Source organism: Thalia democratica, chromosome 2 (assembly GCF_965202585.1).
Source record: "Thalia democratica chromosome 2, ktThaDemo2.hap1.1, whole genome shotgun sequence".
Lineage (NCBI taxonomy): Eukaryota > Metazoa > Chordata > Thaliacea > Salpida > Salpidae > Thalia > Thalia democratica.
In genome coordinates, this window is record NC_139166.1 from 47,770,565 (window position 1) to 47,795,937 (window position 25,373).

General features: G+C 26.4%; 1 protein-coding gene across 1 annotated transcript; it reads left to right on the forward strand.

The window, feature by feature from the left end:
• Positions 1 to 856: 856 nt before the first annotated feature.
• LOC145829171 (putative 2-ketogluconate reductase) lies at positions 857 to 9,854 on the forward strand. Its single transcript, XM_082936892.1, has 5 exons — positions 857 to 1,080; positions 2,449 to 2,644; positions 4,076 to 4,241; positions 7,256 to 7,428; positions 9,061 to 9,854. Exons 1-5 carry the CDS (start codon positions 886 to 888, stop codon positions 9,312 to 9,314), a joined length of 984 nt encoding a protein of 327 aa, XP_082793018.1. The 5' UTR covers positions 857 to 885; the 3' UTR covers positions 9,315 to 9,854.
• The last annotated feature ends 15,519 nt before the right edge of the window (positions 9,855 to 25,373 follow it).

Consider the following 25,373-nt stretch of genomic DNA (forward strand, 5'->3'; position numbering starts at 1 on the left):
TAAGGGAAATCAAAAAAAAAAATTAAAAAAAAAATATTTATTTTTGGTTCTAATACCATTTGATGAAAAAAAACGAAAAAAAACCTTTATTTTTGGAGGGACCCCATGAAATAATTCCAACCCCAAATTAAATAATTTTTTTTTTAAATTAAAGGCAAAGGTGCGTTCTCTAAAATAAAAAAAAAAAATTTTAGATAGCTTTTAAGATAAGGAAAATAATTGACATTAAAGTTTTATATTTTTTGAAAAATTAATAAATTTTCCTATAACAATAACTTTATGCTCGTAAATGTTTTGAATTTTCTTGTGACCAAAATTGTCCGGATAAGTGAGCGTCCGGATAAGTGTACTTCTTTTACTGAAGAAAGTTTTTGTAATGCATTTAAAAAGTTGACTACTGCCTGTATATGTCCTGTATATTTCCTGGACATGACTGTAAACTGTTGTGGTGTATGACTCGATAACCGAAAAGTTTTTTTTTTGTGCACCATGTCCTTTGATCAAACTTTTTGAGCGTTTTTTGTCGTTCAATATACAATATATATAAGCTATTGCTTTAATGTGTATCGCCTTGTAATTGATTTAGTTGTTTAAGATTGCTTTTTAATTAATTTATCTTATTATTTAGATTCTTTGTTTTTTCCTTATTTTCAATAAATGGTCAACGTAGAATATGTTCCCGTCTAAAATTCATTACCGTTACTAATTAAGAGTGATAAACACGATTACAGTAGCTGTACTTTCTCTGTATGGCATTTAAGTATTTCCACACATGGTTATTTTAATTTTTTTGTAGTATTTGTTTATAATACATACATTTTGCTTAAAAGCACTGCAATTGTTAAAGCATCAAAAAGAACACAGTAAAGAAAGTTATCATTCACAATGAATAAAAGTAATAACCTACCAACTGTTCTTATGCAGTCAATGAAAAGTGAATACGAAGAAGAACCTGAATATTTATTAAAAATAATAAAAAAGCACCTTTCTGTTGTGTGGATAAAAGATTTTGTAGAAAATCCAGACAAATACAAAGATTGCAAAATTGAATCAATTTTAGTTTTTCATGGACAACCAAAGGTAAAAACTTAATGAAATAGTAAATGTATACAAAACATAATTAATATTTTCCTGTTACATAGTATTTTAATACTGTTGTACAATTTTTTTAAAACTTAATAAGTTGACAATAGTTTAGAATATATTTTTTTAGATAAAAAATATACAAAATTATTAAAAAATTAAGATAAATAAAATTGAAGTATTTGAGTATAGCTAAAAATATTTTCATACATTTTACTTTTGTGGACTCTATGTCTTAAGATAAAGTTGTAATTCAGTTAACTTTGTAAATAATAATAATAAATTTTTTTACACGTTCAGTTTTTTAATTTTGTAATGATTTGAGTTAATCTTTGGATAAAATAGACACTTTATAGAAACAGTTAAAAAGTAAAAATAAATTTTAAAATAGTAATAAGACAACAGACTTTAATTCAATCAAAGCAAAACTAAGCTTTTCTTTTATACATGAATGTAATACTTATTTTAGCATAATATTAGGGTAGCCATTTAACTTCAAATAAAAACAAAGAAATATGAACAAGTAGCCTTACAGTATTTTTTCAGTAATTTATAAATTAAAAACAAGATTTAACCTTAAATTTAACTTTCTCCTAAAAAAAATAAAAACTTGTATTTTTAAAAAACAGTTAAAGATATAAAAAATTTTAAAAAATTTGTAAAAAAATAGTTGCCATCAATTCGTAATTTTCTTTGTTTTAGTACTTTGTTTATATTTTATAAAATATTATTTACAAGATTTAGTTTTAGTATACTTAAAAAAATCAACACTTAACTTTATATTGTATATGATGTTTAAATTTTAGCTTTTCTATTTTATGTTAGTAATTTATAGAGTTTTAAATTACTTTCAAGCTACAAAAAAAAAAAACTACTATAATTCATTACTCCCTACTGTTTACTTATAGATGAACTACAATATTTTTATAAAGCAAACTTCTCTTCAACGTTTTGTAAAATTTTTAAAATTTTTAAGTTTTTTCCCAAATATTTTGTCTATAAATTTTTATTTTTGTTGAAAGACACTTTTTATTTGTAACCTTTAAAAAAAATTAGTAAACAGTTTGAAAACTACTTAAAAAAAACTTCTTGATATCATATGTCCTGGTTAAAAACAATACAAAACTAATTTTTCTTTAGTTGTTGAAAAATAAACTTTTAAAGATCATAAGAAAAATTTTAATTTTTTTTTACAAAAATTGCTGAATATTAAAAGTTCTTTATAAGTGTAACTCAAACGTTTATTTTAGACTTTTATTTACAACTTGATTATTTTTTTTTTAAATGCTTTTTTGTACTCTGAACATCTAATTTAAAAACTATTTTTTATTGAAATATAATGAAATGTTTTATTAAATTACTCAGATAACAGAAGATTTAGTAAACAAATTGCCTCATTTAAAGTTGGTAGCAAATTTTGGAGCTGGGTACAACAACCTTGACACTAAAATGCTCAAACTAAAAGGAATTAAAGTGTCTAATACCCCAAATGTTTTAAATGATGCTTGTGCAAATCATGCTTTGCTACTTATTTTAGCAGTTGCAAGAAATTTTACAGAAGGTAGATTACTTATTCTACTGTTTTGTACACATATTATTTATTGTTTTGTAAACATATTTAGTTATTCAAATGCTTTTTTGCATGATTGCAAAAAAAACAGTAAACACTGGATTTCCCTTGACAATTTATTGCCTTGTTCTTGACCAAATTTTAATTACATATAAAATTGATTATGATAATACTTATTTATTTTTATAAAAGTATAGAAATGTTATGAAAGTAATATACAAAGTATATATGTTATTATTATGCCTGGGCAATGTGCAATTAAGTAATAGGGGATGTGGATTAATACTGACTCTAGTTTGTACTTTATTGTTGTTGCAAATCCTATGTTTGATCTGAAAAAAAAATTAAATAAACAATTTGAGTAAAAAAAATAACTGAGTTTAATGCAGTTGCTCTGTATGACATCATTAACGTGTGGCCAAGTTTAATTGAAAGCTTAATCAGTTGCAAAAATTCAAGTCTGACTATTTCTTCAAAGTTTTAAAACATACAAACCTTTTTTTTTTTTTGATCTTTTTTAGTACTTTTTAGGAGTTTTTTATTTTTATTTTATAACATATAAAAAAAATTTAACAGTGGTTTTATTATGTGATGCACAATAATAGGGAAAATTGAATTTGTGTAAAGATATTTCATTAAATAAATTGTTTTGAATTAACTTGTTATTGTACTAAGTTTGCGTCCAGAAAAGATGTTTAAGGAAGTTGAAAATGTTTAAACTTTTGAGTGAATTAAAACATAATCTAGCGTTCTAGCCGATTAGTAAAATTAAAAAGAGCTTGCTATCTTATCATTTTCGTCTACTAAAATGTTGTTGCTGCACTTAGTTTAATACTCTTTATAGCAAATATTTTCCATTGTGTTATCATTAGTATTATAAAATGTATAAAATTATACAAAAAAATTTCAAAAGTAAACTTTATTATATAAAACTTTAGTTTTGGGTAGAGAAAGTACAACAAACTTGATTAATAAACTGTTATTAAAAGTAATAGAAAAAAGAACCTTAGCTTCAGCCGAATCTGTGCATAGTAAACAATTAAAGAAAAAGTCTTGTGTACAAGAGATTATTAAATGAGAATATTTTTATTGTATTTAGTAATAATAGTTATATAAAGTTTGGAGGAATTTTAAAATCTATCATAAAAAATAGTAAAATTAACTTCAAATATAATGTTCTTTGAAAATCCAGACTTTCTTAATTTACATTTAAAAACTTACTTGATTTTGTTTTTTCAACCATGATTTTTTTTTTGAAAACTTAATGAATACGTTTAATATATGAATTGCTTATAAACTTTACTAACAGTTTTTAGTTCAACAAAAAAATATTTTTAGAAATAAAAATAGTTTTAAACTTATTTTTAAATTGGTTAAGCTGATGCACAAAAATTAAGAGTAACAACAGATATTTTATTTCAGATATAATCTACTGCAAATCTTCAAAGCCTTTCCTAAAAAACAAGGTTTGTATTGGGGTTGACGAAAAAAATCTTGGAATTGTTGGAATGGGAAATATTGGCTTTACTATAGCTAAAAGAGCTTTTGCCTGCGGCATGAAAATTCTATATTCTGGAAGAACTAAAAAGTTGTTGCACTTTATATTATTTTTAAATAAAATTTTATTTAATCGAATTATTAAAAAAAAAATACTCAGGTGCTATTGTTAAATATTTTAATATATAAAGCTGCATATCCTCAGAAACGTTACTGCAGAATGACAAAGTTTAAAAACATTTAATCAGAAATAACAACAAAGAATATATTAATGCTAATTAGTCATTAATAAGATTAATAAAAGTAGAAAAACAATCAATGCAAAAATTAAACCAACTATAATACATACAAAGAAAATAGTAACTTAATTAAACAAAAAAGACACTTTATAATAAAAATATTTTTATTTACACAATTCCAGTTTGTTTAAAAATATTGCTATAGCCTCTAATCTCACTAGGTCAATTACATTACTGCAATGGCTAACAACTCTAAATCTCAACAGCATATATTTATTTGTGCAATATGTGTTATTAATTACATGTTACGCTATCATTGATCTTTTTGCAGCATTTGAACTGCTTGTCTTTATGTAAGTCTTTTCTTTTATGAAATTTAATACATGTTTAAGTAAATGTTCTTCTACTTTTATTTTGAGATGCCTGGAAGTCTAACTAATAATTTGCAGAAGCAGTTAAATCTATGTATGACACAACTTTTATCTAGGTAAGGTATTGGGTGTTTGAGCTCCAATATTAGATCTGGGTTTAAAACAAGTACTACTCTGGGTTTTATCTGATTGTAAGTTGTATGTGTGAGATCTTGTACTTTCTTCTCAAATAACTGTGGTATTTAACCAAAATATGATAGTTTAAGAACCGCAGGAAACTTACCTGGTCCAAACAACTAAGGTTGCTCACATTTTCATCATGTAGCTTAATAACTCTCGTAATCAATTTCAATGGATAAGCATTTTTCACCCATATATCTTTAATTTTCTTTGTTTCAGAAATTTAATTGATAACACATATTGTGCAAATAACTATATATGCTATTGAGATTTAGAGTTGTTAGCCATTGCAAAAATGTAGTTGACCTAGTGAGATTAGAGGCTATATCAAATATTTTAAAACAAACGGAAATTGTGTGAACAAAAATATTTTGATTATAAAGTGTCTTTTTTTGTTTAATTAAGTTACCATTTTTTTTGTATCTATTATAGTTAGTTTTTTTTTTGCGTTGATTGTTTTTCTATTTTTATTAATCTCATTAATTACTTATTAACATTAATATATTCTTTTGTTGTTTTTATAAAAAAATGAGTTTTTAAACTTTGTTATTCTGCCGTAACGTTTCTGAGGATATGCAGTAAATATATATTAAAAGGTTTAACAATAGCATCTAAGTATTTTTATATATTCAGATTAAATAACAATTTACTGTTGTTTGTGTTGTTAAAATGTTATTGTAATTACAGGGTTGTCACACACACACTCAGGGAAAACCAGGATATTTTGAAGTTCTAGAAAATTTCAGGGACACTCAGAGCAGTTTTAATTTTTTATAAAAATCTAAGGATAGTTATAAAATATTTTAAATATCTTAAAGCAGATTTACTTCTAGATCTAGAATGATATTTGGATGATCCTATATAAATATTTTGTTGTTTTATATATCCAGGCATTTTTTTACATATTGATCTCATCTTAAAGATCTTTAACTAAGCTAGCAGTTGGTTTTTACTGTTTGGTAAAATTCGAATTAGTTTTTGAGATATGAGCGTACAATGTCAGAAATCTCAAGAGGTTTCTTATTGAAACACCAAAGTAAAATGGCAAAAATAAAAGAAAGACTATTTCATTCAAAATCTATCTATCTTCTCCTACATTTTTTAAGCAATATTTTTGAAACTTTCTTAGTTTAATCTTATATAAATAATAAATATTTCTATTGTTTTACTTTTTTTTTGATAATTTTTGATTTTTAAGTTGTTTTTTTTTGGTCATAAAATTCTTAAACTAATATTTTTTTAATTCCACCAATATGATTTTTCTATTAATGTAAGGAACATTTCTTGAAAATTTAAGGTTAATTGACTAAAAAAATGAAGGTAAAGATAAATTTTTAGTGAATTTTTAAAGATGCTGAGAAAATTGGCAATAAAAAATTTATCTCCATCCGTATTTTCCTTTATCCTCTTTTAATATTGTATCGGACATTTTTACACAACTAACGATATCTCAAAAGTTATCTAATAATATTTTTAGGGAAACGGTTCTTATAGTATAAATTATAACTTTCATATATTGTCTAACGTTATTTTTTGTAAAAAAAATGTTGGGTTCTCTATGCCCTTTAGTAGATAGTCAAGCTCTTTGTGATTATTTATACATTAAGAGTACTTACAAGAACAAAGTTAGTGTCAGTCTGTTGTCTTGACTGCTATTTACGGTATGACAATGAAGTCTAGTGCTAATAAAATTTACAATAAAAGCCTACAGAAGAGTTAAACAGCTAACAATTAAGGGAACGGATCAAAATTGCACAAAGACAAATTTCCACGATGGAACAAAATCGCACGAAGACAATTTTGCACTAAGGTTCAGTTTTGCACGAGAGTTTAAAAATAAACAGAAAAAAACTAAAAAAAAAAAAAAAAAAAACAGAAAAAGAAGTTACTGTCCAAGGGTAAGGGTAACAGTGATAGTAAAATAGAAAATAGAAAAACTAATAAGAGTTATTATTAAATAAATAAGAAAAATGAATAAATAAAAACAAGTTAATAAAAAAGAAAAAAGCTACCGAGGGTAAGGTTTAGGGGTAGCAGTGATAATAAAAAAAAAATAAACAAAAATACATAATGATAATAAGTTGTTGACCGAAATTAAGAATTAGGGGTAACAGTGGTATTAAAAATAAAATTAAAATAAATAAAAAGTTCAACCCATGCAAAAACTTCCCCTCATGCATTTTAGTCCCCTCGTGCAATTTTGTCTGCTCGTGCAGATTTTACACCTACCCAGAAATTAATATTTTAAAGCTCACTAAAATAAAATCATTTCTAATAAAACCATTAACTTAATTTCTTCTTATTTTTTTAAACAGGAGTTATGACCAAACAGTTTCTGCTGAATTTTACTCTTCTCTACCAGAAATGTTACCCTTATGTGATTATGTTATAGTCTGCGTAAGTCTAACTCCAGAAACTTACCAAGTTATTGGTGAAAAGGAGCTAAAACTTATGAAACCGTCAGCATCTTTAATCAATGTTTCTAGAGGTATACATGTTTATATTTAGATTTTAATTAATCAAGTAAAACGTTTAGAAGTTTTTGATAAAGCTAATATTAAACTTATTTAAAGTAAAGTTTGTATAAATGTACAATAAGTTTTAGTCATAGTTATCAGCTACTTTAAATTCAAATTTCTCAAAATCAAAAATTTATTTTCGTGATAAAATATATCATTTGAAACAAAAAACACTAATTTATGTAAAGTTTGAAATCTTATTTTGTGATTTTATTTATAGATTGACACGTTTATGTTTTTTTGAACTATATAGGAAATTATTAAAATAATATACAGTAGGGAATTTGGTAAGGTACACACGTTGAACCAAGCCAAAAATATGTGTTTAGAGTTTTTAAGAAAAGTTCTGTTACTTTGTATTCTTTTTTTTTAGACTTCAAAAAAAAATTGTTCTTTATGTAGAGTATCAATCATATTATAATCATGTTTTCTTTTATTTTACTCCATTCGTTTTGTTCTTCACACATATTTTTTAGTTTTAGTGCGTACCTCATCGATGCCCCAGTGTATTAATTTTAAGATTTTGATTGTTTTAAAAGTTTTTTTTCGAATTTATAGAAAACTTAAAATTACTTTTATTATCTATAAAATAAAAGATAACTTAGTTTTATTAGTGTGTGTACATACTTTATTTTTGTAAATATTGCAATTTGTGACTAAAACTTAACTTACCGAGCTACTTTTTTTTTCTGTTTTTATGATTTATTAAACTAAAAAGTGTTTAAAACTAAAAGAGTTTTTTTCAAACAAACTTTTTTTTTATAAATATTTACTTTGTTTTATATGTAGCTAACTGCAATAAGTAATATGATTTAGGTTGAATTTATATATTAATTAAATTTATAAATACTTGTCAATGTAACTAAAAATCTTGCTTTAAACATATTTGCGATTATGATATAAATTTAATTATAAAAAACTGTTGCGATAGTTTTATGGTTATGGTGTAATGGTTTGGTTATTAGCCAAGTTAAAAGTTTACTTTTAGTATAAGTTCTAAAAAGTAAACCGTCCGAGTATATTTTGTATTTTTATATAAACCCAATTAGTTATATGCAAAAAGATACATCATATGGCCCGCTGATTGGAAAAGTTAGCCACTTTTAATACAAAATAATGTTTTTAATTAGCTAACCGTCAAAATCAAAAATTTTTTTTATCATACTTAAAATACCTATTACTAAACGGGCTGTAATTAAAAAAAAAAAAGTACTTTAATAATGGTTTTTAAAATACTACTCAATAATATTTTGTAATCCATTATATATAATAGCTTACATAGTTTGAAATATTTAATTCTATTTTAATTAGCTCAAACGTTATACTTATGAATGGCCAATAAAAAATATATCTTAAAAAATTGAAAATAAATTTTCAAACTTAAGGCTTTAAAAATGTCTGTAACTATAGTTTTATGATTATTTGTTGAAACCTATAAAAAACTTTAACTGTTTTAAACTAAGTTGATCATAATGATAACATTTTTTTTAATCACAATAATACTTTTTTACTTTATATAATATTATATAAACATTAAGTTTGTATATACATACAAACTGTATAAATAAGAACCAGTTAATTATTAATACAATTCTATAAAGGGCAAACAGTAGACACCAGTGCGCTTGCCAATGCTCTCAAAAATAAAACAATTCGCTCCGCTGCACTCGACGTCACTGATCCGGAACCGTTACCAGTCGGCCATCCGTTGCTAAGCATGACCAACTGCTTGGTAACGTGTCACACGTCTTCGGCCACGTACGGCGCAAGAGAGGCGATGTGCAAATTGGTTGTAGACAATGTGGTGGCTATGAACGAAGGAAAGAAACTTCCAAGCGAAATTCCTCAATATTAGTCAAGTGAAATTGTTGCTAGTTTGATGATGCATTTAAGTGTATATGATTGCCTTCGTTTATGATATCACCGCCAAAGATTAAATCTGTAATTGCTCTTTGTAGTTTTAAGTGTTGTTTTTATTATATCAGTTTTTGTTCTTCGTCGTTTTAAAGATTATACCTGTGACTAGCAATATATCTCCAGCCAGTATTACTTTACAATCTATGTCATTGTGCTAATTTCCTCAGTTTTTAGGTAAAACTTAAACTTAGACAAAATTAAGGTTTGAAAGGTTGGTGTAGTTGACAATATTATTACTTTACAATTGTATTTGAGTATTTATATTTAAATCATTAAATTTTTGTTACTTGTTTAAAAGTTAATTCTTTAATGTTTAGTTAAATGGTATTTCTTCTTCTTTTTTTGAAGTTTTCAATCTAACATTGTGCAATTATACATATACGTTACATTTTTATAGGCGTATTTTTAATGAATATGTTGTCATTATTTTTTACTTAGTTAAAGATTTGCTTCTAATTATAACAATTGTTTTCACTCTTTTTACTGTATAATAAACTTTATAATTAAATTTACTTGTTTTTTCAATTTGTAAAAAAAATAGTTATTTAAACTACTAGCTTTATTCCTTTAGTTTCTAATTATGATAATAGTTGGTTAAATCTGTTATTTATTGTTGTTGTATCATTCTTCAGTTTATTGTAAATAAATGTTAGACTTTTACCTGATTTGTAAGTTTGTTATTCGCATTGAAAATTTGTATAAGCAAAAAGATTATCAGCTTTGAAAAATGACTTTTATTTTTTTGTATTATTGCAACGTCTATTTTATTGCAATTTAAACTATATTTTTACAATTTTTATTTAAACAAACTTCATTTACGTTATTAATAAAAATATTTCATAAGGCTTATAGTACTTAATTATTTTTGGAAATAACCGTTTACCATTGAACTACCTCTAATCTGGTGGCAGCTTTTAAATATCTTTTCGAATAAGTTGCTGTAGTTTGGTGCATAAAAGTTTGATAGTAATAAAGTTAAATAACTATGTTTTAACTACATCTCTATACAGCAAACAAAGACTCAAAACTAAACAAATGAATGGCAGTTAGCTTGAGACAACTATAAAGTAAATTTTCATGAGCATATTAAAAGTTAGTTGTATTCTTCTTATATTACAAAAATATCTTGTTACTGTTGTTATTTATGATAAACAACAAAAAAACTCACTTATAGTTTATTAAAGAAGTAAAACCAAGTTAAATTTATGATTGAAAACTTTTTTTTAAAGTTTCATAACTGTTATAATTTGTTGAAGTTTCAGAACTTAAGAACTTTACGACATTGTAAGTAAGCACAGGACTTAAAATTGTTCTGTTGTAACTTTACCGTAATTAATTTATTTTGTAATGATTACAATAATGCTTTTTAATTAAAAATTATTCAAGTAATTTTTAATCAAACTCGAGCAAAAGTGTAATTCTATTAAAAGTAGATTTAATTTTTCACTTTAATCGTAAAGTTTTAGAATAAAATTAGTTTTTATAAATAATACTATCATTATCTAGCAAAAATTTTAAAGTTTCGCTATTAAGTAATGTGAAAAATATTTAAATATTTAGAAAATAAAATTATTACACTGAATACTTTAAAAGTAATTGGATATGCCATAAAGATTAAATGTTTACTTATTTAAAATAAGCTATTATTTGAAAAAATTAAATTATAATTTTTTCAAATATAAAACAATTAAATTAGAAAAGAATCTATAATTAAAGAGTATTTATAAAGGATAAAGATGACGGACTACTATTTACTACTTGTGTAGACTTATAAAAACCTAACCGTAAAAATAATGTTACTTATTTATCTTTTTTTTGTGCTTGATATTTTACTTACAGAAAAAAAAGTGTTGGCAAGTAAAACTTAGATGGTCTTGCTTATTCTTAAATAAAACATAAAACCTTTTCAAGTGCCTTGGACTTTCATATGTAAGATTAAAAAAAAAATAATTATTTGAAATTAGTTCAGCTTTCTAAGTTTTTTACAGATGCTTATTTTTTTATAAATACTATAAGGAAATAAAGTATAAGAATACTACTCAAATAAAATAGTTCGATTTTAGAATTCATTTATTTACTATTAAAAGCGATTTATAGTTTATAGTGAACTGAATAGAATTTATTTATATATTACTATTAATTATCACTACAAGTTGTTATGTTTTTTTTTGATAAAAAGATCTTTATAATTATGTTGTTCGTATTATGCTTAAGGTAATCTTTTATTAAAGTTAATGTTTTATATATTAATTGTGTTAGATTTAAAATCAACTTTTTGTTCTTATAAAAATTAAAATTTGTTCCAAAAATTGTATAAAAGTTAGCACTAAACTAATTGAGTTTTTTGACTAATCGTATATACACATTAGTTTTAAAAACATAAACTATATACATAAAAATATTTAATTAAACTACTAAAGCATAGAATAAAATAAGTTTATTTAAAAAAAAACTTTTGAGCATCTAATTTTAATGATAACTTACTGCATCGCTATAGTATATTAAAAAACACATAAGATTTATACAAAAGGAAATTATGTGTCTGATATATTAAAAACAAACTTTTTCTGCATACCAAGAATAAAACTTATATAATTTGTAAGTAAACAGTTAATTGATAAAGATTATTTTTTACAAAACAAATCATAAAACATTAAGTTGAAGTTTTAGCTTAAAAATTGACAATACAATTAACAAAGATGCATTAATTAAATTTTTACAGTTGTTAAGATAAAACTACATTTTATACGTATACTACAGTTAAATTTATACTGAACAAAGTGTTCTTCATTAGGGTTTTCCGCATTTTCGTAATCGTTCACTTAGCAGAAACCTAAGAAAATCACTTCCTTACTAGTTTTTAAAAAAATTATTTTTTGCCCCTCACTAATTTTTCTTCGTGATAGCTAAAAACTAGGGATCTAACGAATCCAAGATTCGGACTCCGATTCGGACAAATCCGGCTTTTACGGATTCAGATTCGGCCAAATCCTATTTTCAATATGGGATTCGGATTCGGCCGAATCCTAAATTTCAAAATAAGACTCGGATTCAAAGTAAGACATTATTGTCTTTGGCATGGCCAAGAATTTCGATTTAGTGATTTACCAGATCCAGTATCCGGATAATGATTTTTAAATCATGATCCGGCCGGATCGTAATTTTAAAAAATTATCCGGATTTGATTGATATTTATTTTAAATCGAAATCCGGATCCGGTCGGATTCTACCTTTAATAATAGTTTTGAATTTGGCCGCAATGTAGTTTTATAGATACAGTTGATCACTTTTCTGAACACTTTTAGTTCACAAAAAATTCTCAAACGTGACAGCTTAAGATGTAGATTGAGACATGTCTACAAGTAGAATTGACATGGTAATTGAAAAAAACTGGTATGTAAAACATCAGATTTAAATAAACACTTCGCTTTGGGTAATTTGATAAAAATGTATTAACACAAAGTAGTAGGACAAACTTGTTTATAAGTGTATAAGTATTTACCTAGTTTTAATTATGTTTTGTATTACAGACTTTATCATTCTTGTAATTAGTTTGTGAATAAACTCAACAAAGAAAGATATATTTATTTATGATAAAGTCTAGCTAAATTGAATCAACAATGCTTGCGATTAAATGCCCTCTTGAGATTTGCACATATGAAACACCAGACGTCGATGCTTCTGTAGTTGCCTCTTTGCTTATCATTCACAACAACGTTCACATTTGTGCAAATTCTTCAAAACCAAAGCCTCCAAAGATGCACCGTCCTCAAATAGGGACAGACTGCAATGAAGAGGGTTGGAATATATTTGTACAGAAGTGGACTATTTTTAAAGATAGCATGGAGATTACAGAAGTAGAAAGAGGCCGTCAACTGTACCAGTGCTGTGAGGAAGATTTAGGCGATGCTCTTCTGAAGGGACATGAAGATGTAGTAAATTTAAGTGAGCAAAAGCTTTTAAGGATGATCAAGCAGCATGCAGTTATCTCTGTTTCAGTTGTTGTACGACGATCAGACTTTCTTAGTGCAAAACAGGATTTGACTGAAAACACTAGATCATTTGCTGCACGTTTAAAGGGAAAAGCCAGTACATGCTCGTACACGTGTAAATGCCTAAAGGATGGCTGTAATCAAATGATAGATTTTACAGACATAATCCTAAAAGATGTCATGGTAACAGGTTTAGCCGATGAGGATATCCGTAAAGAGGTGCTAGGATGGGAAAATCTAGATGAGAAAAATGTCAATGAGACAATCGGTTTTATTGAAGGAAAAGAGATGGCACGTGATGCAATGTCAAAACCCGCTGTTACAGCCTCAGTTTTCTCATACAAATCCTCAAAGAAAACCACACAAAAACCAAGTGGTAAAATAACTTGTGGCATATGTAATAAATCAACTGATAAATTTGTTTGGAGTAGTAAAAATATAAGGTATATTGAGTGTTCTGCCTGTAAACAATGCTGGATAAAGTCCTGTAAAAAAGATAATCAAAGTCACCAAAATTATGCTGATGAGTCAAATGAACTTCTAGTTAGTGGATTATATACACCAAATGTATACAAATCCTTAAAGAAAACCACAAAAAAACCAAGTGGTAAAATAACTTGTAGAATATGTAATAAATCAACTGATAAATTTGTTTGGAGCAGTAAAAATATGAGGTATATTGAGTGTTCTGCCTGTAAACAATGCTGGATAAAGTCCCGTAAAAAAGATTATCAAAGTCACCAAAATAAAGCTGATGAGTCAAATGCCTTTCTGGTTGGTGGATTGTCTACACAAAATTTTGATAGCTTTTGCATCCGAGGTCGTAGGAAAAATATGTTTGAGCGTAAAAACGTAAAGAAGAAAAAGGAGGTACAGGGACAGAAAAATGTATTTCTACACACTGGGTGGCGACAAAAACTGCACAAATCCCAAAACAATCCTTACCTACCTCCAAATGATAAGAAGTCATTACCTTACGTCAGAAAGAGTGTTATGACTTACAATAACCCGCAGATCTCAAAAATGTGGCGTGACGTTTGGAATAAAAAGGAAGAATCTCTCAGTATTCATTTTGTTAAGTCTCTGAAAAATATACGTGAGAACACAAAATCGTTGCTACCACTGAATTGCGGTGACTATGTCGTGATACTAAATCAAACAGGTAACTTTCCTAGCAAGTGGGGGAAAAGTGGAGCGGTGGTGGAATAGAAGGAATGCCACCAATGTGTTGTCAAGATTGATGGATCAGGTCGCTTAACTGTTCAAAATCGTAAGTTTCTAAGAAGATTTACCCCTCCTGTTTGCAAATCTCTAAGTAGTATCCCTTATCTTAGAAAAGCAAACATACCACTGTAAAAGTTTGTCTTTTCTGGTAAAGTTGAGAAAAAAGATGTCAAGAATAGTTTTGATGTTCTGTGTTTCCGGAAGGAAGATTCTTTTTGAATAAGCATTATGTAATTTCCCTCTGTACTAATGGATTTCTTCAAAATTGATGTTGAACCGGAATGGCTCAGATTTGCTTTGATCTATAATTTCTTGACTTATATTATCTACAGAAAAACAAACAGACCACCAAAGTTAACCTGCAAACAATAATGTGTCCGGAATGAGTGTGTGAAATTATCGGGTTAATTGCAGCGTTTCCCTCTAAGACTTTATGATGCTTTTCAAAAGATTGGTGACACCGATGTTGCTGATATTCATTTATTGTCAAGATGGAATGTTCACTGTAAATTAATGTTTTATGGTCTAACTAATGAATGAGTTTCAGTCTCATGGTCACGTCATAAAGTTTGCAGCAGACTTGTCTAACAGCCATCTGTTCAACGTAATCTTGGATGAGGACGCAGAGATTGACTTTCAAAAATTCGAACTCTTGGTTGGTACCGAGTATTATGAAAATAAGTGTAGCAGTATTTCTCAGTGTTTAATGCTATCAGTAATGTACCTTCTACTTTGTTTGAAGTCGAAGTTATGATAAAGATGTTTATCGGCAAATTAAGTGAAGTTTAAAGGTAATTAGATGAATGGCGTGTGGTTTCGTTCTTCAAAGCTGAAAAGTTCATTCGGTGAAGCAATTAAGTTTTTGAATGCTTGTATTCAGCATCTGAGTAAAGAAAATTTAAGATTAAGTTTCAAATTTTTTGTTACAGTTTGTTTGTTTAAGTTGTAGTTTGTTAACAAATCATTTAATAGTGAACTAAGTTAATAGTAATTTTTTAATGTTGTGTCTTCTTGAGTTTTACTTCGTTGAATTTCAGACCTAAAAAATGTGTTAAAGTTGTAACAAATTGTTTTAGAATAATTTTGTTTCGCTAGGTTAATTTATAAAATCCCTAGAAAAAATCTGGGTGATATGTATAAGTATTTACCTAGTTTTAATTATGTTTTGTATTACAGACTTTATCATTCTTGTAATTAGTTTGTGAATAAACTCAACAAAGAAAGATATATTTATTTAATAAGTAGGACAAAGTTGTAATATCAGTACATATCAATTTAAAAAGCCATTTTTAAACATGTTTTTATGACAAATTCTTACAGTTTTGTCTTGTATAAATATAATACAAAGTTTTATAAAAATTTTGAAAAATTGAACTTTGCGGGCCGGACACTTCTATCGCGGGCCGGTCATTTTCATCTGCGGGCCGTATTCTATTGTATTTCAGAAAAAGGTCGGGGCCCGGATTCGGCCCGCGGACCGTACATTGCCCAACCCTATTCTACACCAATAACAACAACTCAAATATGAATGAAAACAAATTACTACTAGTCCGAACAGCTGTTGATTCACGATATCGACTTTCCGCTTTCCATTCTTACCTCAAAAATAATGTTAAAGAGTATCTAAAATTAAGGTTAAAATACACATCGCTTTCGAGGCGGATCAAAAAGTTGATTCTCATATATTGCCACCAGAGAAACCAAAACCACAACCCTCTGTAAAAACCCTCTGTAATCCGAAGAAGTATTCCTTGTTTGAAATAGAATCAAACACAGCTACACAGGATTCTTTTTATGAAGAAATTGAAACAAAATTAAAGGGCTTTTTTGCTACAGAGAGTTTGAATGCAGAAACTGAAGAGGATAAAGTCTTAAACTGGTGAATTTTGAACGAGACAAAATACCTACATCATGCCAGCTTTGCAAGAAAATATTTTACTGCACATTTACCTTCTGTGTGTTTGGAAAGATTATTTTCTGAAGATGGTAATTTGTACGAAAAAAAGCGTAACTGATTGCTGTGAAAGAGCGGTGAAAAACTTTATTTTCACCACAATTTGAAAAAACAAGAATATTCTTTTTTAGTATAAAGTCTTTTTTAGCATTTTTAGTACAAGTTTTTACTTTGAAAAAGACATCTTTTGCAATTGTAGTTCGTTTTATATTTTTAAACTGTTGCTAAGGTTAATTTATATTTCTTTTTTTCATGGTAAAGGTGTAATCATAAGTGGAATTTAAAAGCTTTTTATTACAATTGTAATTCCTAAAATTTTAAGGCATTTGCTATAGTTGGTAATATATTTCATTTTATTACTGATGCATGTTATTTTCAATTGCATTTTTTTAATAAGTATAAACACTTACAAAAGTTATTGTTCTAATTCGTGTATGGTCACAACAAAAACTAGCTCTTAATTAAACGTAATATGTTTTAAGTTTGTTTGCGATTCATTTTCTGCTTTAAGTATTTATTAAAGTCGATGATTTTTTTTTATGGTTCATAACAAAAATGCAAGTTAATGGTTAATGTTGCTAGCATGATTATCAAGTTATTGAAACTAAGTTCTTGTGTATGTATCATGATTTTTTTTTCAGCAAGACATTTTTAATTTTGTTCGCTTTTAAAATTAATTATTTTTAAACAAAAATGTATTTATTTATTAACACGTTAAAAAAAAAAGGGTTCAAACTTAGTTTACTAAAAATTAATAATATAATAAGCATTTATCGTTTATAAGTTTGTATTGTACTTACATTACAAGCAGCTTAAACCTTTAAGATTTCAAATATTAAAATAATCGAATTCGGATCCGAATCCGGATTTGAACTAATCTAAATTTCAAAATTGAGATTCGGAATCGGCCCAATCCTAATTTGAAAATAAGACTTGGATTCGGAATCGGCTGAATCCAAATTTTTTTAACTCGGTAGATCACTACTAAAAACGTTTCCAAGAAGGCGATATCGTTAATTTTGGGAAACCCTGCACTTACAAAACAAATAGGAAAAAATAATTTATTGATTTTTTTTTCTGTTGCTGTACCTTGGCATACAATTCACAATAAAAAAGCAAAACAAGATTTTACAAGGCAGTTAAAAGAATTTAGTATCAATTAATAATTTAAAATTAAATTACAAAATAAAAGCATTCTTCTAATAAATTATCGAAAAGTGACACGATAGTTATAGTGTGTTACGCAGCAATAAAGTACAGTAAAAATATAATTATTATTATTATTATTATTATTATATTGTTTATTGTGCAATGTTGGACTCAGGCATCAAAACCTGAGCCACTTAAACAGGACACACAAAAAGAGAAAAAGAAAATAAACTTATATTCAAAACTTTAAGATAAATTATACATATATATATATACAAACATAATTTAAATGGAAACACAAAGTTAAACACAATATGATAAACAAATGAACTAAGTTGAAAATTCAGTTCAAAAAATTCAAATTTATATATTACTTAGTACACACAGTAAAGAAGTTTGTCTAAAATCATGGCTTATAAAACAATATTCATAACTACAAAATATATAAGTAAACTAATAGTTTGTAGGGGGGAGGCGTAGGGAAACGAATATTTTTCCTTTTGTTACAGTGGAAAATTAGTTAATTTTACTGGTATTTATCGTATTTAAGTCAAATCTTTTTAGCTTTAAACGAAATTGTTCTACCCTCTCACAAGATACTATATCCTGAGGTAGTCTGTTCCACATAGCTTTTGCTCTGTGAAAAAATGCGTCTTGCCACTGACTGTTTTGAAAATCATGTTTACATTTTATTTTCAAATTATTTCCTCTTAGTTGATATTTATTTTGGGAAAAATTAAAAAAACTGGTTAAAAAAACTTTTATATTTGCCATTGATAATTTTGTAAAGAATTAATAAATCAAATTCCCATCTTCTATATTCCAGTGATTTCAATCCAAATTTAATCATTCTATCATTATATGACGTGCAAGATATGTTGCAACGATTACAAATATGACGGGTAAAACTCCTTTGCACAGATTCAATTTTGTTAATATCCTTTTTTAAATGGGGTGACCAAATTTGGGTACTAAACTCAAGTTTAGGGCGAACGTATGTTTTAAATAGTTTTGTCAGAATTGAAGCAGAATTAGTTTTAAAACTTTTCAATATTTGATAACATGTAGTTTTTGCAATCTTATATAAATAGTTGATATGTTCATTCCATTTCAAATCTTTGGAAATATAAATTCCTAAATCTTTAAAAACTTTAATTTCTGGTAACTTGATGTTATTGATTAAGAGGTCAGTTGGAGAAGATTCTTTTTTGTTAATGGTTAGAATTTTACATTTGCTAGGATTTAAGTTTAGTTTTCTTGTTTTTAACCATATGTAAATATTATCTAAAGATAGTTGTAATGAAGTATTTGACTGACTAAAGATTTTGGCATCATCTGCAAATAAGCTTAACTCACTTTTAATATCAATGTTTGAACAAATATCATTAATATAAATTAAAAAGAGAAGGGGACCAACTACACCACCTTGTGGTACTCCACTGTAGATTGTTAAAGAGTCAGAAAGCGTATTATTGATGAGTACTCTTTGTGATCTATTATTTAAAAAGTTATCAAACCAATCAATTAAGCTTTCATGTAGCCCATACTGATTTAAAATTTTTAATAATCTTTTGTGCGATACTGAATCAAAGGCTTTTTGAATATCCGTATAAACTACTTTAGTAAATTCATTTTTGAGATAAGGAACTAACCAAGAATGTAAGCATGTTAACAGTTGAATGGTTGATGAGCGGTTTGGAACAAAACCAAACTGTTTGTTAGTTAATAATTTGTTATCGAAGAGGTGATTGAGAATTTTTACAGATACAATATGTTCATAAATTCTTGAAAAGCCACTTGTTAGAGATATTGGTCTGTAATTTAATGCATTGTGTATATTACCTTTCTTGTGCACAGGAATATTAAAAGATGTTTTCCATTGTTTAGGAACATCAGATAGTTCTAGAAAGCAATTAAATATTAATGAAAGTGGAAATATTATTGATTGGATAACATGCTTGATATAATAGGGTGGAATGTTTTCTGGCGTTCTTATGATTTTATCTTTTAAGTGGTTAATTGAACTTATAATGTCTTCATAGGTTATGAAAAAATTTTGCATCTTACTACAATTCTTTTGGGGTAGCTTAAAAGACTGGTAACTTTCGTCTTTTTTAAAAACTTTTTGAAAATTTATGTTAAAAAGTGTTGCTATTTCAAAATCTGAGGTTACTGTAATAATAAACTCAATTAAAAGTTTTTTTTAAACTAGTATTACATATTAAACTATACTAGGCATAAAAAACTATACAAAAGTATTTACCATATCATAAATAAAATTTTATACGTAACACAGTATAAAAATGAGCATTAAGAACTTAAAACTTGCAAGAGCAGTTATAGACCAAAGTCCCAAACATATCAACATTAAACTGACAAATAAACTCATAAAAATAAATACATAACGATCAGTGGCGTAGCGTAGTATTTTGATCAGGGGGTGCGCAATTATTTTTCTCAAAAATTCCCCTAAATTAAAAATTTTGGGCCGCAAATTTTTCGGGGTCAATTTTCTTGGAAATTTAAAAAAATACTAAAAATCTATCTCCTACTTCATTTTTCGAGCAGTCTTCTTCAAATTTTAGAAAATGTTCCTTATATTACAGGAAAAAAACTTACTTATGAATTTAGATAATTAAAATGAATAAAAAATTTATAAAAAAAGAAAAAAAAGTGTTTTATTTTTTCAAAAAAAAAAAAAAATTTTGATACAAATTTTTAAGTTCACAGGTAATGTTTTTTTTTAATGTATAAAGATTAAACTGTTAAAGCAGTGGTTCCCAACCTTTTTGATGCCCCGCACCCCTAAAGTCTGTTAATTTGATCTCGCACCCCTAACACTATATGCTATAATTATTTGTAAATTAACTATCATTCCACTTCCTTATCTTTGACATGATTGAGTACTAATTAAATAAACTGTATTCTAAAAAAAATAAAAAAGTTAATTACTAAGAATTTTTTTTTTCATAAAGTTTATACAAAAACAATGCTTTAGCCTATGACTTCATCATTTAGTTTTTTAAGATTTGAAAAAGTACTAGAAGTGAGGAAAAAGCACTAGAAAAGTAATAAATATTAGGCTTAAACTTAAAACTAAACTTTTTATACATTTTGTTATGAATGTATGTACTTAAAAAATAAAAATCAGCTATTCTAAGTTAAGCTTATGTAATCTTTTATTTTTAAAACTATTAGCAGCTAGGAGGTTTCAAAATAATAAAGGTTTGAGTTAAGATTTTAAAAAATTAAAAGGTGCTTAGTCTTAAGTTGTCAAAAGATATGTATAAAAGCAAATAAAAAAAAGTTTGTATGCTTACAACATAAATAGAAAAAAGTAGATTGAAAAAGGTAAACGGTTTAAGTTCAAAAAAGGAATGAATAGAAATAAAGTTGATGTATTGAAAACTTTTGCTGATTTATAAAAATTGGTTTCACTAAAGCTAAAAACAAGTTTTATTAAATGGTTTAACACACAGAAATTGCTGAGAATTTTACAATTTACTGATGTTAAATCTTTAAGCACCACTTTCTGCACAACTAAGCTTAAAAAAAGATTACATTATAAATGTAATAGACTTAACAGCTAATAAAAAACCTGCTGAAGATACTAATTTTTATCTAAATATTTCAATTAAAATAGATGCTAGCTCATAAACTGTTTTAAACAATTAATGGCCAGTTAAGAAAATAAAATATTTAAAGAATAAATGATTAAAATTAAAGGTGTAAAACTCTAAGAAAGCTTTACTGAAATTTTAATTATAAACTAACAGCTATTAATAAAAATAGTAAAATGAATTTACTTCTAGAAAAGCGCTCTTGCTCTATGACGTATTAACAAAACTAATTTATTCAGAAAAATAGCACCAACTTCTTTTTATAACAAATTGTACTTTTTAACTTTATAAACTTTATCAGAGAGTGAAAATCTCCTTCTTTATCATACAAAAATTAAAAGCCATCTCGCACCCCCTGGAATGCTGCCTCGCACCCCCAAGGGGTGCGAGCACCCCTGGTTGGGAACCCCTGTGTTAAAGTTTGAAGAAAATTGCTTGAAAAATGTAGTAGGAGATAGATTTTTAACAAACTAGCCTTTTTTCGCTGTTTTAGTTTTCCCTTCCCATAGGTAACCTATTATCCAGCCCGACTTTGACTGGTCATCATATCTCAAAAAATAATTCGAATTTTTTAAAACAATAAAAAGCATCTTAAAGCTTATACAAAATCTTTAAAATAAGATCAACTTCTAAAAAAATAGCTTACCCCCCTATGGCCTTAAACTACAAATAAATAGTCAACTAAGTATAACAATTACCTCAAAACATTTTTCTCTGTGCAATTTCTAAATAATGTTCAATATCTATTTTATATCAACAAAAAAGTATTGTATTAAACTCAAAATGACTCATATTTTTAGTTCGTTGCAGCTTTTAGTATACAATCTTTATCTTTTATATAAAAATGTTAAATTTTCAGTATTAAAATTGAAAGTTTTAAATTTTTTGTTAAAGAAATATAAAGAGCTAGTTTTTTTTTAACTTCTATATTACAATATAAAACTGTAAAAATAAATCTTGACAAATGAATAAAATCTGAAACATAAAAGAAATAAAAAATAAAAATTTCATACCACTTAAACTGCAGATTTGAGTAATAGTAATATCTGGTGTTGGTCTGCTGTTTTTCAATTCTAGCTTTTGAACTTCAGATAATTTTCCTATCTGACACATTTTTAGACTTGCTACATTCCATACAATATTACTTTGCATATTTAAAAAAATAATAATCTAAAAATTAATGAAAACAAATGTTTACTTTTTCTTTTGTATTATAAAACATACTTTACAAAAAAAACAAAAAAAAAAACAATTAACTTTGAAGATATCTGGATTGCCTTGCCACTCTTTGAGTCAAAATAACTGTCCTGAGTTTGTTTAAAAATTTCATGTGTCATCATAAGCATTTTAAATTATTTTAAAGATTTTTTTTATTTTTTTAAACTAATAGAAACTAGGATTTATAACAAACCTTTTAAAACCACTAAATCTACCCTGAGTTATAAAAAAACAAATCTATTCTTAGTCAGCCTGAGCTTAAAAATACTTAAAACATTCTGAGTTATCCTGATTTTTACTGAGTCATACTAAAGTTTTCTAAAACTTCATAAAATCCTGAGTTATCCTGAGTGTGTGGAAAGATTTTACTAAATGTTTCTGATACAAAACAAAATGTTTAAAAATTAATTTTTTAAGGTTAACTTTTTCAATGCTTTTTAAAATTCACACAAATATAACTTTTCACTTATCTTAAAATCAGTTATTCTAAGATTTTTAGGGAATAGCATTTTTTAAATACTAAAAACAGTTGGTAGAAAGAAAATTTTTTTAAATACCATTTAACATTTGATTTAAAACTGAATAAATTTAAATTTAAAATTAATCAATTATGTCTTTTAGACTAAAAATTGATTGTAAAAATTCTGTTTTACAAGTTGTTATAAATTTATTCATGATGTGACTAAAAAAATTTTAAAACAACTTGCTACAAAAGTTGATTAATTTTAAATTTTATGGCTGATAGAATAACAAAGTTTGATTTGTTTGATATCTTAATAAAAAAAGAAACTCCTTTTAATTAAAATTTTAAGTTTAGATAATTTAAACAATACTTTTTGTATAGTGAGACTAAAACTGTAATCACAGTATAAATTGTTTGTTTATTATTTGTTTTAATTTATCTTTTTATTTTTGTTCAGTTTTTTGTTGTTTATCTTTTAAATTATGTTGTTAATATTTTTTATTCTTATTATCAATTTATTTTTATTTTATTAGCAGTTGTTTATTGCTTTTTTTACGACAATTTGTTCATTTTTGAATCATTATCACTATAAAACAGGTTTAGTTTTATGGTTTGTTAACAAAATGTTAGCATATGTCCTTGTAAAAAAATCTGTCATAAGGTTATACTACTGCGGTGCACTAACTAGTTGCGTACTGTTTGAGTCTAAATTCTTATGAAGTTAATGAAGTTGTAAAATTTTTCCTTATAGAGTTTTTCATCAACATCGGTGCGCATTTGCAACTACGCACCGAATCAGTATACTGGGTAATTTCCCTAACTTGTCACTAATTTGTATTCGAAATTTCGTTTTAATTTTCGAATACTAGAAAAACATAGTTGAAAAAGGGCAAATTAAGCAGAAAAAATTAACAATAAAGGATAAAGATATTGCATTTTTTTTTTACTTCTTTTTTCTTTGGGTGGCACGCATGCGCCAGCGTCCCTCCCCACGCTACGCCCCTGATAACGATAATATTGCTTATTAAACGACAAAAAACGCTAAAAAAGTTTGGTCCAAAGACCTGGTGCACGAAAAAACCTTTCGGTTATCGAGTCATACACCAGAACAGTTTAACATCATGTCCAGGACATAAAAAACAGGTCATAATTCTTAAGGAAAGGATTTGCTTCCAAATTAAACCGATGACTGAGAAAAAAAAAATATTGTCTTATAGATATTACTTTCTTTTTCGAACATATTTTTCAAGGACTTTTCTATTTTTCAAGCTTTTCGTTTTTGAGTTCATTCCACAGTTAAATTAAACGATATACCAAAAAATATACCAAATTTTATTTATTTAATGACACTTGCATGTAAATTTTCTTTTGTTGGATTTTAAAATTAGTAATAAAGTATAAGCTTATACAGTTAGTTGTAATTTCTTTGTTGACTTGTTTGAAAAGTAATAAGGTCAGCTTCAGTCATCTATGCTATATAAATGGTTTAATGTTGTGTTTTATTAGAATAGATATTTAAAAAATATTGCACCGGTTAAAATTTATTTGAATATTTTTTCTTTGAGTTGATCCTAGTTGATTTACATATTTCTTAGTTTTAGAGACCAGATTAAAATGTTGTATTTAAACTTACGACGAATCTGCATCACATAAAACTTTTTCAGAGTGGTTATATCAGTAGTCTTAAACATTTGAATATTTTAAAGTATGTAGTAAATGCAATTTTGTAGATATGATCAAAATAATGATTCCATTTTATCTTTTTTAGTGATAAAAGTTCAAAGATTGTCAAATTATTTTTCTAAGGTGAATTTTGTGATTTTTCTTTCCAAAAATAAAAAGTTTTTGTATGAATATTATTGACACAATAAACTAGGATTGAGGTTTAGTTTTATTCGTTTAAGTCAATTATAGATCTTATCTAAAAATATCTGTAAAATATTTAGATTTGATGATATTTTAAAATCGTCTGCGAAAAGGTTTATGTTGCTGTAAAGATCAACTTCTGGAAATAATTCATATGGTATTCTATCAAAATTCACCCAATTTTTTATTCTTTATTTATTAATTTATTTTATATATTTTTTGCATTATTTTATTTATTTTTTACTATCACTGCTACCCCTTACCCTCGATCAGTAAGCGGTTCTCGAACTTGATCGGGTAGATTTTAAACGTGTCCCATTTCAATATATATATATATATATCACAAGTATTTTTGTTTCAAAACTTTATTCCGACTAACGGCGTTTCACTGCTCTCAAATAAATTTAAGAACAGATCTACGGAGTCTACAAAATATTAACCCACATTAGAAAAAAGCATGTACAATTATGTATAATATTAATGTGAGTAGTAACTATAAACGAACTTTATG